This window comes from Anarhichas minor, unplaced genomic scaffold, assembly GCF_050575085.1.
Source record: "Anarhichas minor isolate MPS153535 unplaced genomic scaffold, ASM5057508v1 ptg000041l, whole genome shotgun sequence".
Lineage (NCBI taxonomy): Eukaryota > Metazoa > Chordata > Actinopteri > Perciformes > Anarhichadidae > Anarhichas > Anarhichas minor.
Window position 1 is genome coordinate 5,504,754 of NW_027466487.1, and position 12,703 is coordinate 5,517,456.

At 40.2% G+C, this 12,703-nt stretch overlaps 3 protein-coding genes across 3 annotated transcripts; 1 reads left to right on the top strand and 2 right to left on the bottom strand.

Annotated features, from left to right (window-relative positions):
* Positions 1-1,072: 1,072 nt before the first annotated feature.
* Positions 1,073-5,354, bottom strand: LOC142969537 (germ cell-specific gene 1-like protein). The gene is made up of 6 exons (XM_076109488.1): positions 4,843-5,354; positions 2,634-2,816; positions 2,491-2,538; positions 2,236-2,388; positions 1,979-2,090; positions 1,073-1,860 (listed from the first exon to the last, which is right to left on the bottom strand). The coding sequence occupies exons 1-6, from the start codon at positions 5,036-5,038 to the stop codon at positions 1,488-1,490; spliced, it is 1,065 nt and encodes a 354-aa protein (XP_075965603.1). The 5' UTR covers positions 5,039-5,354; the 3' UTR covers positions 1,073-1,487.
* Positions 5,355-7,810: 2,456 nt separating this feature from the next.
* Positions 7,811-10,206, bottom strand: atg12 (ATG12 autophagy related 12 homolog (S. cerevisiae)). The gene is made up of 4 exons (XM_076109342.1): positions 10,047-10,206; positions 8,916-9,052; positions 8,739-8,801; positions 7,811-8,005 (listed from the first exon to the last, which is right to left on the bottom strand). The coding sequence occupies exons 1-4, from the start codon at positions 10,144-10,146 to the stop codon at positions 7,946-7,948; spliced, it is 360 nt and encodes a 119-aa protein (XP_075965457.1). The 5' UTR covers positions 10,147-10,206; the 3' UTR covers positions 7,811-7,945.
* isoc2 (isochorismatase domain containing 2) lies at positions 10,133-12,553 on the top strand. The gene is made up of 7 exons (XM_076109341.1): positions 10,133-10,363; positions 10,473-10,588; positions 10,992-11,116; positions 11,232-11,444; positions 11,826-11,896; positions 12,027-12,144; positions 12,403-12,553. Coding segments are annotated over exons 2-7 (594 nt in total). The 5' UTR covers positions 10,133-10,363; positions 10,473-10,587; the 3' UTR covers positions 12,469-12,553.
* Positions 12,554-12,703: the final 150 nt, after the last annotated feature.

Here is a 12,703-nt window from a genome sequence, read left to right on the forward strand (position 1 = left end):
AAAAGAGGCAAATTATGGCGTAGTGTTTAAAACGTGTCTACAGATAAAATAATTTATGGTGACATATGGTATATTGATGCAATACATATTATATATATACAAAGAATATGTATGATGAATATTGTCCTATTGTTAATCTTTTAAATGGTTTGAATTCAATTTTGGCTCTGGAGAAATGAATGGTAATGACAACTATATAAGTATCACACCTGATCGTTAGCTCATTCATTTTTTTTAACAGAACTGGAAATGTCTTAATAGAGGTTGTAGCTCTTACATGATGTCTATTTACTCTACAATCAATTAAAGGTTTTCTCATAAATCTGTGCTTTGAAAATCAATTTATTTGTATTTCCCAGATCACAGTGAATTCTCCTATGACCTGGAAACATACTGTAAAATATAATGCTAACAAAAATGGTGCTTTAGGTCTTAGGTTTTCAATTATGTTTATCCCTTACAGTAAATCCAGGAGTATCCCACACGTAAAGCCAACAAACATTTAGGGTAGATTGTGGTACACTTTTTTGAAAATGTTGCACGGTATAATTTGACGTGAAACACAATAAATACCTGAATGTAAAATCCAGTTTAAAACAAGTATTTCCCTGAAATTATTCATGGTGCAGATTGTTTATGTGTGTGTGTGTGCGTGTGTGTGTGTGTGTGTGTGTGTGTGCGCGGCCTGTCGGTGTGCGTGTCTGTGTTTCTTTCCAACTTTCAGTCTGACCCCCCACAACCCCCCCCCCCCCCCCCCCCCCCCCCCCAGCCCTCCATCCCTTCACATGCTTTCCATCTCTCCTCACTCTATTCCCCCTTCTTTCCATCCAACTCGGGATTACTGGTTTACACATAATCTTCTGTTCAACATCAGAGAGCAGACTTTTCAAAATCTCTGTAATCTTTCTTTCACTGTGTGTGTATCGTATGGGTTCGTCTGTGCATCTGCAGAGAGACTGTTTGTTTGCATCAAACGTTGGTCACAAGCGAGCGAGGAGATTGAAAAACAAAGCATGTCGCCACTCGCATTAATGAGAATATATTGTGTATTTAAAGGACAGGCTGATCCGTTAAGGTTTTCAACAGTAGAAGAAACATCGACCCTGTCTAAGCAGTGAAATGATCGTTGTCCTTATACATTGCATGTTGATATATAAACAATACAATTATTTTAACATGTATATGCCTTTACATATTGAGACACACATTTACTGTCCTAGCATGAGGCACTGAGAAATACCCAGAAAACACGCAGTCTTGCATGTCAGTGTGACATATTTATATACTATAGTCTTTGCAGTTTGGTATGCATTGATTTGACCGGCCTTCAACCACAAATTAATATTTCCCAACTTCACTGAAAGTCATAGTGAAAGAAAAGAAAAACAGGATCTATTTGCTCACGTTGATCCGTCTTCAGCACGGTGACAGCATCTTTCCTTCTTCAGTTTTTCAGGCCTTTTAAGTTGATGGATATAAAAAATCCCTTAACAAGGTGAATCAACTCGGTCCATGGCATCATCCATCTCATCCATCTCTCTCTCACAGTCTTCACACCCCTCTGAGCCACAGCCTCCGACCAAAACCAGCGTTGGTACATTCCCATTTCCCACTCCAACCACACTGCCATTCGGGGCCCACGCTACGTCGATCATGCCGTCTGGACACTGCAACAGGCCACTGACAGAGTAGAGCCCGCCTCCTGGAACAACCTCGTCATAGGAAGGAGCATGAGTGGCGGCTCTTGCTTCCTCCAAACGGAGCCTCTGTTTGCGACGGAGCTCGATGATGGTCTTTGTGTAGGAGTTGAGTGTGACCACAGCCGCCCCCATACAGCAACTGAAGGACACCCAGGCAAGACTGGGAACAGAGGGAGATTTAGCATAATTAAAGAGAGAAGACAAACATGTAAATAACAAGTACGTACATGCTTTAACAATACAGGCTTATATGCTGTCCTAAAAGAGAGGCCACCTACGCAAAAGACCAGCCGTAGTCCCAGGACTGAGGCCTCCAGTCTTTGGGGCCCACAATGACTGTCATCTGAAACACTGTGGTGAACATCATATGGGCCACCATCCCAAGAAGACCTATATGGGGGGTGAAACAAACAAACCAGACAGAAAAAAGAAAGATGGCCATGTGAATAGAGAATTATATATGGAGGAGGAGGTTGTGGTTAGTTAGTTAAAGAAAAACGAAAATGTAAAAATGTAAGGATCCACTGCGCCTTACCTGATAACACAGTACAGATAGCTGCATAGGCATTAATTTTTAGCGAGTGCATCTCTTTTTTGGAACACAAGACTTCCAGCCACATCAGTAAGAAGCCCATCCCCAGCAGACCGATGTACGTAAACTCTGAAATCACTGAGAGCCAGAGCACACCTGCAACATTGAAAATACAAACAAAATTGACACACACAAATCCATATACAATTTCTTTTAATAATTTCACGTTCTTTATATATCGGCTGATACACAACTCACCTTGTGTTTCTCCAGGTGTTAACTCTATAAAGCTTCGACACTTCTCCCCTGCCAACCAAATTTAGAGATATGAACAAAATGGAGACAGAGTATCGAGAGTATAACTAATAACGTGTGTATGGACGTGTGCTTTGTGGCCTCACCATCGCTGTGTTTCTCACAGCTTTCCCAGAAACCAGTGTGGAAGTATCTAAAAGCAAACTTGTCTTCTCCCGTCTCCCAGATGTACTGAACTGCGTTGGCCAGCTGCCTCTGTCTGATCTTGGCCAGCTCGTCCCTCCTGGCTGGAGACAGTGTGCGGTTGAAGGGGTTCTGGGTAGGACTCTCTGTGTGACCGCACAAAAGGATGACAATGAGAAGAGCATCTTAGGTACATTTTTCCACTTGCTTATTCCGATTATGGATAGTGAGTTGGTGGCAGGAGTAGAACCAAACATGCGCTGGGTGGACCAATTCTTCACAGCAAACCAAGCGATATCATGCAAACATTAAACGAACTCAGGACCCTTTTCCTATCAGGTACCAGCATTAACAACTGATTCAACTTACAGTACATGTAAGAGATCCACAAACACTGAAGTGCATACTGAACACATGTACATCATGCGTAGAAGCAGAAGGGAGACTTAAATGCACCACTGTAAAGGTAAATCCTTTTGTACAAGTAAACAAAGTACATGTAGTTATGAAAGATGATTCCTTCACGCAGTAAAATATGTTAATCCCATTGTGGATCAAGCATATCTGTTGAGAAAATAAAAACCAAGCAGCAGGCAGTGCGCTCACCCCCATGGACGAATAAACCTTTGGGATCTACCCTCACACCCTGCAGATTAATACTAAACCATAATTAAATTCACTGTGGGACTAAGGTATGTTGAAAAAGAGATTATTAAAAAATATCAAACCAAGGACAATCAGTTTCTCACATGGGGAGAAGCCAGTGAGTTTATCCACTCAGATTAGTTTGAGGTATTGGTTGTTATGCAGTGACACAAGAAATCCAACAGTGGTGTAATCAGGTTCAACGGTCAAGGCCAAAATGTTGGTAAAGTTAAAGTCAGAAACCTGCAATTCATACCCTCGACACATTCTGGAAGATTTAAGAGATTATACACAATGACAAACTGACCACATGACACTCAAACAAAGATGTGACATAATGTGTGCACACTTAACACATTCAACATGGGATACATTCATTCACAGACGCCTCAACAAGCATTGTGGAGACTGAGCGGTAAGGCTCATTCTTGACCTTGGGAATAGTACTGTGTTTAGATTACTAAATTAATCTTAATTTAAAGTCAACTTTCTATCTTTTTTTCCATTACAAAGAGATTTCAATCACATCTCAGAGTTTGGTCATTGTTCTTGATCTGTACTAAGGTAGAGTTTGCTTATGAAGGCCTAGCGATGCAGTTGAAAGCTCCAGAAAAGCCTGTAAACAGACCTTGAGACAAGATTGATTTGACAAAATTACAGTGATTGTGCAAGAAATACATAAATGATGCAACTGTCTGATTATCATTGGAGCAGGATAAAGCATCATCCGTATACGTCTGACACAGAGTAACCTGTGACGATGACGGGTGGTACCTGGTCAGAAACAACATTTCAACATTCAAGTTATGCCTGACTATCGCAAAAGCCTAATGCCAGGAAAACAAATGAATCCATGAACTCGTGCTGTTCACAACAAAGTGTGACACGTTGTGAACGTGTTGCAACAGACATCAGGATAAGTCACCAGGCAACCTTTTGTAGTTTAGTATTGTCTCCTTTTGCTTTGGGCCAATACTTCTACTAACCAGTGTGGAACATAACAAAGTACATTTACTCTGTAGTACTGCACATCAAAGAAATCTCCATTTTATGCTTCTTTATACTTCTACTTCACCACATGTTGTACTTTATACTCCACTAAATTTATTTGACAGCTGTACTCACTAATTACTTTGCAGAATAACGTTTGACATAAAAAACATACGAACAACCTACATAAAAAGGGTCTGAATACTTCCTCATAAATTAATGCAACATTGTTGTTTATGAGATGCTAAATCTGTGTATGTACACGAATAATCTTTGCTCAAGAAAGTTTAGCTCAACAGTCAGTGCACATCTCCACCTTGTCTGCTGAATGATCTGTTGAGACTCAAAAAATTGTCAAAATCAGGGGGGAGCAGCATGAAGCTCCTCACAAAGTGGATATTAAAATAAACAAATGCAAACACATTTACCAGTAAAAATAGAACATCAATCCAAGTTAGATTACACTTAAAAGAAACAATAAAGCATAATAAAGCAGCACAAATGATGTGGAGAGCTAAAAGACAACGGGACATCTACCTGTGGTGTAAGGCTCGCTGTTGTTCTGACCACAGTTCTTCATTTTGACGGGCGACAGGCAGAGTGGTTTGACCACCTTGTGGGTGCCCTCACACCAGTAAGAGGTGCAGAGAGCCAGGATGGAGAGGGCCAGAGCCAGAGTGGTCAAGGTCAGGGAGAGCAGGGAGCGAGATCGACGGGACATACCCTCCAGCATGGCCACACAGGAGAAGAGGGAGGCAGGGGGAGGACAGAGAGAGAGGGGGGGGGGAGAAAGAAAGGCAAAGATGGGGCAGATGCTGCACGTGGGAATAGGACAAACAGGACAGAGGGTACGGCTGCAGTCACAGATGGAGCCGTGAGGGCGGCACAGATGTTTTGGGCTGGTTTAAAGAGGTGATGAGCTGCCAGGTTTAAATGGAAAGATAATTATGATGCAACAGTACAGGCAGAAGATGACAAAACAAAGCTGACACGGTGATACTTTAAAGTCAATGTGATTAAAAGAGAGGAAGATAACGAGAGCGAGAGGGGAGGGAGGTGGATAAGATGCTCTAAAGTTGATTCACGTGGGAAAGGGCAGATGGAACAAAAAAAATGAACAAGAAGGGATTTAGGAGGACGGTGGTTCACTCTAGGAGAAATGCAAGGACATAACAGAATGCTGGCCAGACAGCGTTAATGTGATGTCCTGCTATTGGTCCTTGTGGTGAATGATTGTGGCCATACATCCCCTGACTTCAGCACTTGTAGACCCATTTGCGTGTGCACTTAATAGATCAGTATGACTGTACCAAAAAAGCCTTTAAATTGTTGAATAGAGCACATAAAGGCTGAAACCAGGGTGTCCATATGGTGACATCTAGCTTTGTTGAATATCAGTGAGCCATAAAAGTGCCTGAGGACACATACGTCCTCCAGACGGGCTATGTAAGAGCAAGTAACGTGTGCTATCCTGTGACCCCGGCTAATATCTTCCTGCTTCCTGATTATTAACTCACTCGGGCCTGACCCTGCCGCTCATCATGAACTCCACTGCTGGACCCTGAGTCAGTGGAAGACAAGGCGGAGGGGAGTAAAAACAAGAGATTACTTTTTTCTTTTGATGAAATTATGGATAAACCACAGTTTTAAATGAATTTTTCTGCTAGTAATCCCTGATAATCTTAATCTGTTTGTGTTAGGTGTGTTTTAGTGTGAAGTGCATTCTGACCATGTCTGCTGTCTCTCTCTCATGCAATGTCTCCCCATCAGATCACAGACCCTGAAATACAACAGAGCATTATTTAAACCAACTGAATTTAGCACAATGCCCGATCTACACGGGAACCCAACAATGGTGGTTTCTGGTACCTAAAATAATGCTGACAATAAACACATTGAGTAGCAATTTTGGAATAAATATGAGATTATTGTGGCTACATGTTGACAAAAGACTATAATCTGTACAAACACGTTTGTTTCTGTACAAAGATTTTTTAAATTTTTTTTTTTTTACTGTATCTGTGAAAAGAGTACAATATATGTGACATGTACAACAGCCGAGGAAGAAGGCCAGCCTCAATACATGATTTATGTGATTTTTTAAATGTTAGGACAGCTAGCTGTATACAGTATGTGACCAGCGCTCTGTTTATCCCGATATTATCATTATTTCCTCCAGTGTCAATTTCTTCTCAATTGACATTCAGCGATAACATATTAAACATATACAGTGTGACCAATATAGGTTTGCACAGCATGAACAATTTGGATGGAAGTTTATCTTAGATTTAGCCAGAATCTTACATAAAGACCTTAACGCCGATATACATTTTAGGTAGTCCTACAAGAAAATTGGAAATTATTTTTCATTAACAACAGAAACATAAATACAAAGTCATTGTTTTTCAGATGCTTGTCTGTCTTGACAAATACTAAGCAGCTGATTAGAAACTGGACACACACCATTTGCCTCATTTTAACCTATTAGCCAAATAGAATATGCTTAATTTTGGGTTAAATAAGAAAAGCAATATCCTATTGTAACAATTGATTGATTGTTTAGTCTCTTTATGTGAGAAAAGAGTGAATAATGCCCATAATAAGAATGTGAAATCTTAATATTAACTGTTTTATCTGAACATCAATTCATAACACAAAGCTACTCAGTTAACATCATGAATAACAAAGAAAAGCATCAAATTCTCACATTAGAGGTATGTATAAAAAAATGACTGAAATTATTACATTTCTGTTGACTGATAATTTTTTCAGCTCTAGTTATCTTTAAAAGAATCAGTGACAAGTACCTACCTACGATATGTTTCTTGTCCCTTGTACCACTTCAGGTCAAACATGAGGTTGCCGTCACAGAAAAACACTTTCACGTCTTGCAGTCCTCCGTTATGTCCGCCTTGTACAAGAGCGCTTCAAAAGCTCCTTAAGAACTTGGTTTTATTTGCTCCATCTTGAACCGATTCTCCGTGTCACTAACCTCTTCATCTTTACCCTCTGCATCTGTCGCTAGTATTCCTCCTCCAGGAGTGGCCCTTTACCTCTCCAGCTGCACTCGTCTCTTTAATCCTCCTGGCAATAGTTGGAGATGGAGATGCAAGACGGATGGAGCGACTGAGCGTCTGTCTCCACGCCTCTACTCTCTTTTCTGTCTTTCTTTGGAATTTATGTCACAAACCCATCCTGAATCATGTAATCCCTCTAAGTCCATCTGTTACTGTAGTGCCCCCTCTCTTCCTGTGTCTGTCCCTTTTCGCAACCTCCCAAAAACCTTTAACACCATTCTGAGCTCTATGCAACTGTAACTTTCACTAGGTGCTCGATTATTAAACTAAAAGAGTGAATAAGTGTTTGAACCAACGTATCCATAGGATTGAGCTTTTCCTTTCTTTCCTCCTATTGAGCACCAGCGCTGTGCAAAGCCAAAGTTAAGTGTATTTCTTTGGGTGCCAAATATGATTCCTTAATAAAAAAAAAAAACAGTAGAAAGAGCTTTATATAGTTACAATCATTTATTTACAATATGTATGTACAGAAAAACTTAAAGAAAAAAAGAAAGAAAGAAGCAAAAAGAACATTGTGTGCATGTTTGGAGGATGAATTGAAGAAAGAGGAAGGTGAAGACAGTTTAACCCCAGGCTTGAGATTTACAGTAATGTAGAATCAGCTTCCCATCGCTGCCAAAGCACTGAAAAAGAGAAAAAAATACATTACGGTAAATGTTTAATAAAAAAGTAAAGCAGAAGAGTGACACGATGGTACAGTTCCAAAAAGACTGTGAAAAAAAAAATTATGTTAACTGTTTAATTTAATTTTATATCATTGACCGGTCGAGCAGAGAGAACGGACGTCTCTTCTGTGAATTCTGGTCTTTACTGTTAATTTAATCAGTGGTTAAGGATTTGGGCATTTCTTACATGGAGGATCCCTCTCATTGCCCCCTCTGCTGGTCAAAGCTCCACATGACCATTTCACTTCTATGTGCTGAGCCCCAAAGGCTCGACAATTACAGAGGCTACTATTCTAATATTTCATTTAGGGCTAAGAGACTATGCAAGTATGATAAAAACATTAAGTTATACTGTGGTTAAGTCTTCTAAGTATCACTACATTATCTGTTAGAGCCTGTATATGTATGTCTCCTATAAAAGGTAATATTTACAGAATGTTTACATTATTGAAAAGTTCTCATTGGTAAACACTAATCATCGGTAATCACTTACTGAATAAAACAAACAATATTTAAATATATGTTGTTGATAAATACACATTGTGTGGATTTTATGACATGGTTAAAGTTTGTGTGTACTCATGTTTATCTGCTTTTGGTTTCTCTTTTAAAATCGTCATTGCTCAATGGTTTTATGTCTGGAAACACACTCCAGTCACAGGGCATTCAAACCTGTGTTACATGTACTCACATCAAAGAGGACCCCTACATCTTGATCCGGTGAGGGGGCGAAGGACTGGTTAACATAAATGAACTGGAAGAAAAAAAGCAGATGCAGTTATATGTAAATAATTGAAAGACCTGAAGCACGTTTTCAAAGCCTCTGTCCAAGACATGATTTTGGAAAGTGCACAAATTACATCCTTACCAGTTGTTCACTGCCGTCAAGCTTGAGGAAACGAGAGATGAACTGAGACAGGGACTGTACCGTCCTCCCCCTGTCCATGGTCCACTTCTTTGTTTTCATTATAGGAGTGTCTCCTACTGCCTTTAGCAGCACATCAACTATAAACAAAATGAAGAAAATGAAAAGTGAAAGTGCTGCCGGTGCTATTCAGACTGGTCCGGGCAAATCTAAAACATCAACTGTTCAGGAGGAATTCTAGATAAGTTGAATCCAGCGACTCATAACCACTATTGCACAAAGGAAAAACAAAAACTGATGTGATGATGATGTGCTTCCAATCAAGAATTAGAGAAACTGCAGAATGACATGCATTAAGGACTATAAAAATGAGCACATCCTTTGGGTGTTTAAACAATTTCTTATTAAGCCTACAGTTATTTTTCGTGAAATATTCCCTTTTAATCACTTCTGATGTTTATTTCAATTGTCTTAATTTCCTTTTGCGTTCCTGTTTGGTACAATTGTGAACTACATTCTCCATGTATACTTACATTAAACCCTTCTACTTGTTGTAAGTATAAGCTTTGAGATTCACTGTTGACAGAACACTTGGCTTTATTACCTGCATCAGACCTTTTATGTCTAGACTTTATTTCACCTTTTACTTTAAATATAAATCGTATGACCAAGTAATATCAATAGATCATAGTTAGAAGCCATATATCTGAGCTGTGACAGTTTGACAGTTTTAAGCTAACCGGAGTTTGTTAGCTTAGCTTTAATACATTATTATTTTGTACAAGATGTGTAGTTTGCTATTGACATTAACGTAACACATATATTTTATGTATTATGAAAATAAATAGCCTCTCTGAAAAGAACGTATCCTATAAGAGCAAAAAGATATGTTGCCTTGATAAATATTAGCATTAGCTTTAGCCATTTCCCAAACCGGCAGTACTGTGTTAAAAGCTAAATGTTGATTGGTTAAACAGAAAAGAAGAAGAGTTCCTATTGGCCTAAATCTCTGTCGATCATTTTCCACGTCATACACCCGGAAATGCTTCCTCTCGCACTATCAACAATACTCGTAAACAGATGGTTGTTGTTCGCTTATAGAGTAGATTTTTTTAATGTATTACACTTTCTTACTTTTTTTCTTATCATCGTTTGTCGTCGAGTCGTCTGACGGCGGTTGTGACTCCTCTTTTTGCGTTTCTATTGGGGACTCTGCGTTGTCAGACATCTTCATGTGACTACTTTAGGTTACTCCATGGTTCCCGCCCACCTGAGTTAGCAAAGCGATTCGCGGTGAACAGTAGCTGCTATTGGTTCACAGTAACGTCAATCAACTATACGAGTAATTCTATTGGTCAATACTCTTCCGTGAAGGGCTGTTGAAGTTGTGCGTGCTCCTAGCTACATGCTAGAGTAGTTGTTTTTCATTTTGACACATATTTCTTGATAACGTAAGTGTTCCACTGATATTGTTCTGCTTTAGTGTTATATTGAATGCATTCTTTTACTTGACAGTAAAATAGTTACGGTCACATTTTCTGTTGGTTTCTAATTACACAGGAGGCGTCACCTGGGACGTTGTACTTTAACCTGACAGTTGAACGCTTCACGGTCCTGTTGAACCGGTCACCCACTCTCTCTCTCCTCCTCACAATCGGACCATTCAGACAACAACAGTAAGTAAAAAAAAATATTGAAGTTCGCTTAATTAAATAACAAAATGACCTAGGATCGCAGTCATCACCATGTTGCTTCAATTGATTTGTGTTAAGCCAGGATGCTAGTTATCTCATTGTTATGAAGACAATGCAACACAATGGAGGGCATATTTCGTACAAGGAAGATAACCTCTTTCCTCCTTTAGTAGACACAAATTGCACCAATACACATTAGAAGTTCCAAATAAAGCTCAAAAGTAGCCACCACATTGATAACATGACATTCAATGCTTATTTCTTCAGGTGTTATTGTTAAAAGCTTCAGAGCTATTTTAATACAATCCTTAACACTACCTCTGGAATCGTCCCTTAAAGTATGTGAACACATTTGTTTCTCTTTTCTGTGACCTTGCTCCTGCAGTGGCACAGGTAGGCCGGCTCTCCACCAAGGATTCAGTGCTGTTGCTGTGTGACATGCAAGAGAAGTTCAGACCCAACATCTTCCAGTTCACCAACATCGTCAGCAATGCGTCCAGATTGCTCCAGGTTGGAAACACTCTGCATCACACCACTGTCTCAGTGTCTTATCAGTCATACCAGTTATCAGCCTCAGACATTAGTTCTTTAAGTATTCCTTATTTCTCCCCCTTTTTCCTCACAGGCCAGTCGTGTTCTGGGCATCCCCTCCATTTTGACAGAGCAGTACCCTAAAGGCTTAGGTCCCACAGTACCTGAGCTGGGAGCAGAAGACCTGACCGCTCATGCTAAAACGTCCTTCACCATGATGATAGAGGCGGTGGAGGCGGAGTTGCAGGCCCTGGGGAACCCCAAGCAGGCCATACTGTGTGGAATAGAGGCACACGCCTGTATTGCAGTAAGATAACATCATAAAACACAACATAAAGACAACTGGGGAGCTTACTTCCAGTGATGAATGCATTGATGTTCACAGTCATGTTGATCCTCTACTCAGTATGTGCTTTTGTTGACGTCAACATTGTTGTTGTTTTTTGTCACTGGGCCCAAGAAATGAAAGACTTACTGACACAGCCTCCAACACAATTTCAAAGATGGCTTAAAGTGCATCTGATTGTGTATGTTTGTTGTATATTTATGCTAAAAAATACTAGTTTTTACAGTTACAAATTACCAAAACACTTATGTGACAGATGATAAAGTTATTAAGTGATGTATTTATGTGGCACAGAGCTTCAGTTAATGAATGAAAGAATTGTGCTTCTTGTCTTCTCCACAGTGCACAACATATGACCTGCTTGAAAAGGGAATAGAGGTTCATATTGTGGCTGATGCTGTCTCAGCCAGAAGGTATCTTGTACTTTTTGTTTTATCTGCTATACAGCATCATTATCACCTGCATTGAATATACAGTATATGTGTTCCTGTGTGTGTGTGTGTGTGTGTGTGTGCTTGACTACTTTGGTGTCTCCCTCCACAGCCAGACGGACCGTTTGTTTGCTCTGTCTCGACTGAAGCAGAGCGGAGCTTACCTCACCACCACAGAGGCTGTTCTGCTGCAGCTGGTTCAAGACGCCAGACACCCCAACTTCAAGGAGGTGCTTACTACAGCTGCACTCTTGAGTTACTTTTGTTTGTTTAGACGCGTTTAGTCCTGCAGTATACCCTCCGACTGCTGTCAAAAACACACAGCCTACATACTTTATTACTGTCGACCAGTTACAGGTGACACTTCATACTGCAGTGCTGAAACCCAAAGTTGACACTTCTTTCAGTTGTAAAGCCGCCATCTTGGCTTCTGATAATGCTGCCAGCATAAGTTATGAAAGTGACACTCGTATATTCTTTATCAACAGATCCAGAAGCTTTTGACCCACCCGTCTCCCGACACCGGCCTCCTCTCCTTCTTCAGCGCTCTGTAGGCAGATCATCACCACCTGTCATTCTGTCCCAGATATACCGTACAGAATTTCACTGCTTCAATAAAGTGACGCTGCTATAAATCTGTACTGTTTCTGTGTTCATGTTTCTGAATCAAACGTGCCTCGTGCCTTGTTTGATAGTATGAGGGTGTCCAGGGTCAAAACGTACAGGTTGTTCCTGTTTATTGATATCCTGGCGAGCACACAGCTGCAGAAACTTCTACTTCAAGCTGTG

Excerpts from the sequence above, each read along its gene's own strand:
- LOC142969537 (XM_076109488.1), bottom strand. The coding sequence starts at position 5,038 with ATGCTGGAGGGTATGTCCCGTCGATCTCGCTCCCTGCTCTCCCTGACC. Across the intron at positions 2,389-2,490 it reads AACACCTGGAGAAACACAAG|GTGTGCTCTGGCTCTCAGTG; the intron begins GTGAGTTGTGTA and ends TCAATGTTGCAG. Across the intron at positions 2,091-2,235 it reads TATCTGTACTGTGTTATCAG|GTCTTCTTGGGATGGTGGCC; the intron begins GTAAGGCGCAGT and ends CCCCCCATATAG.
- atg12 (XM_076109342.1), bottom strand. The coding sequence starts at position 10,146 with ATGAAGATGTCTGACAACGCAGAGTCCCCAATAGAAACGCAAAAAGAG. Across the intron at positions 9,053-10,046 it reads AAACGATGATAAGAAAAAAA|TTGATGTGCTGCTAAAGGCA; the intron begins GTAAGAAAGTGT and ends TTTTGTTTATAG. Across the intron at positions 8,802-8,915 it reads TTGACGGCAGTGAACAACTG|TTCATTTATGTTAACCAGTC; the intron begins GTAAGGATGTAA and ends TTTTTCTTCCAG.
- isoc2 (XM_076109341.1), top strand. Across the intron at positions 11,117-11,231 it reads ATGCGTCCAGATTGCTCCAG|GCCAGTCGTGTTCTGGGCAT; the intron begins GTTGGAAACACT and ends TTTTCCTCACAG. Across the intron at positions 12,145-12,402 it reads GACACCCCAACTTCAAGGAG|ATCCAGAAGCTTTTGACCCA; the intron begins GTGCTTACTACA and ends CTTTATCAACAG.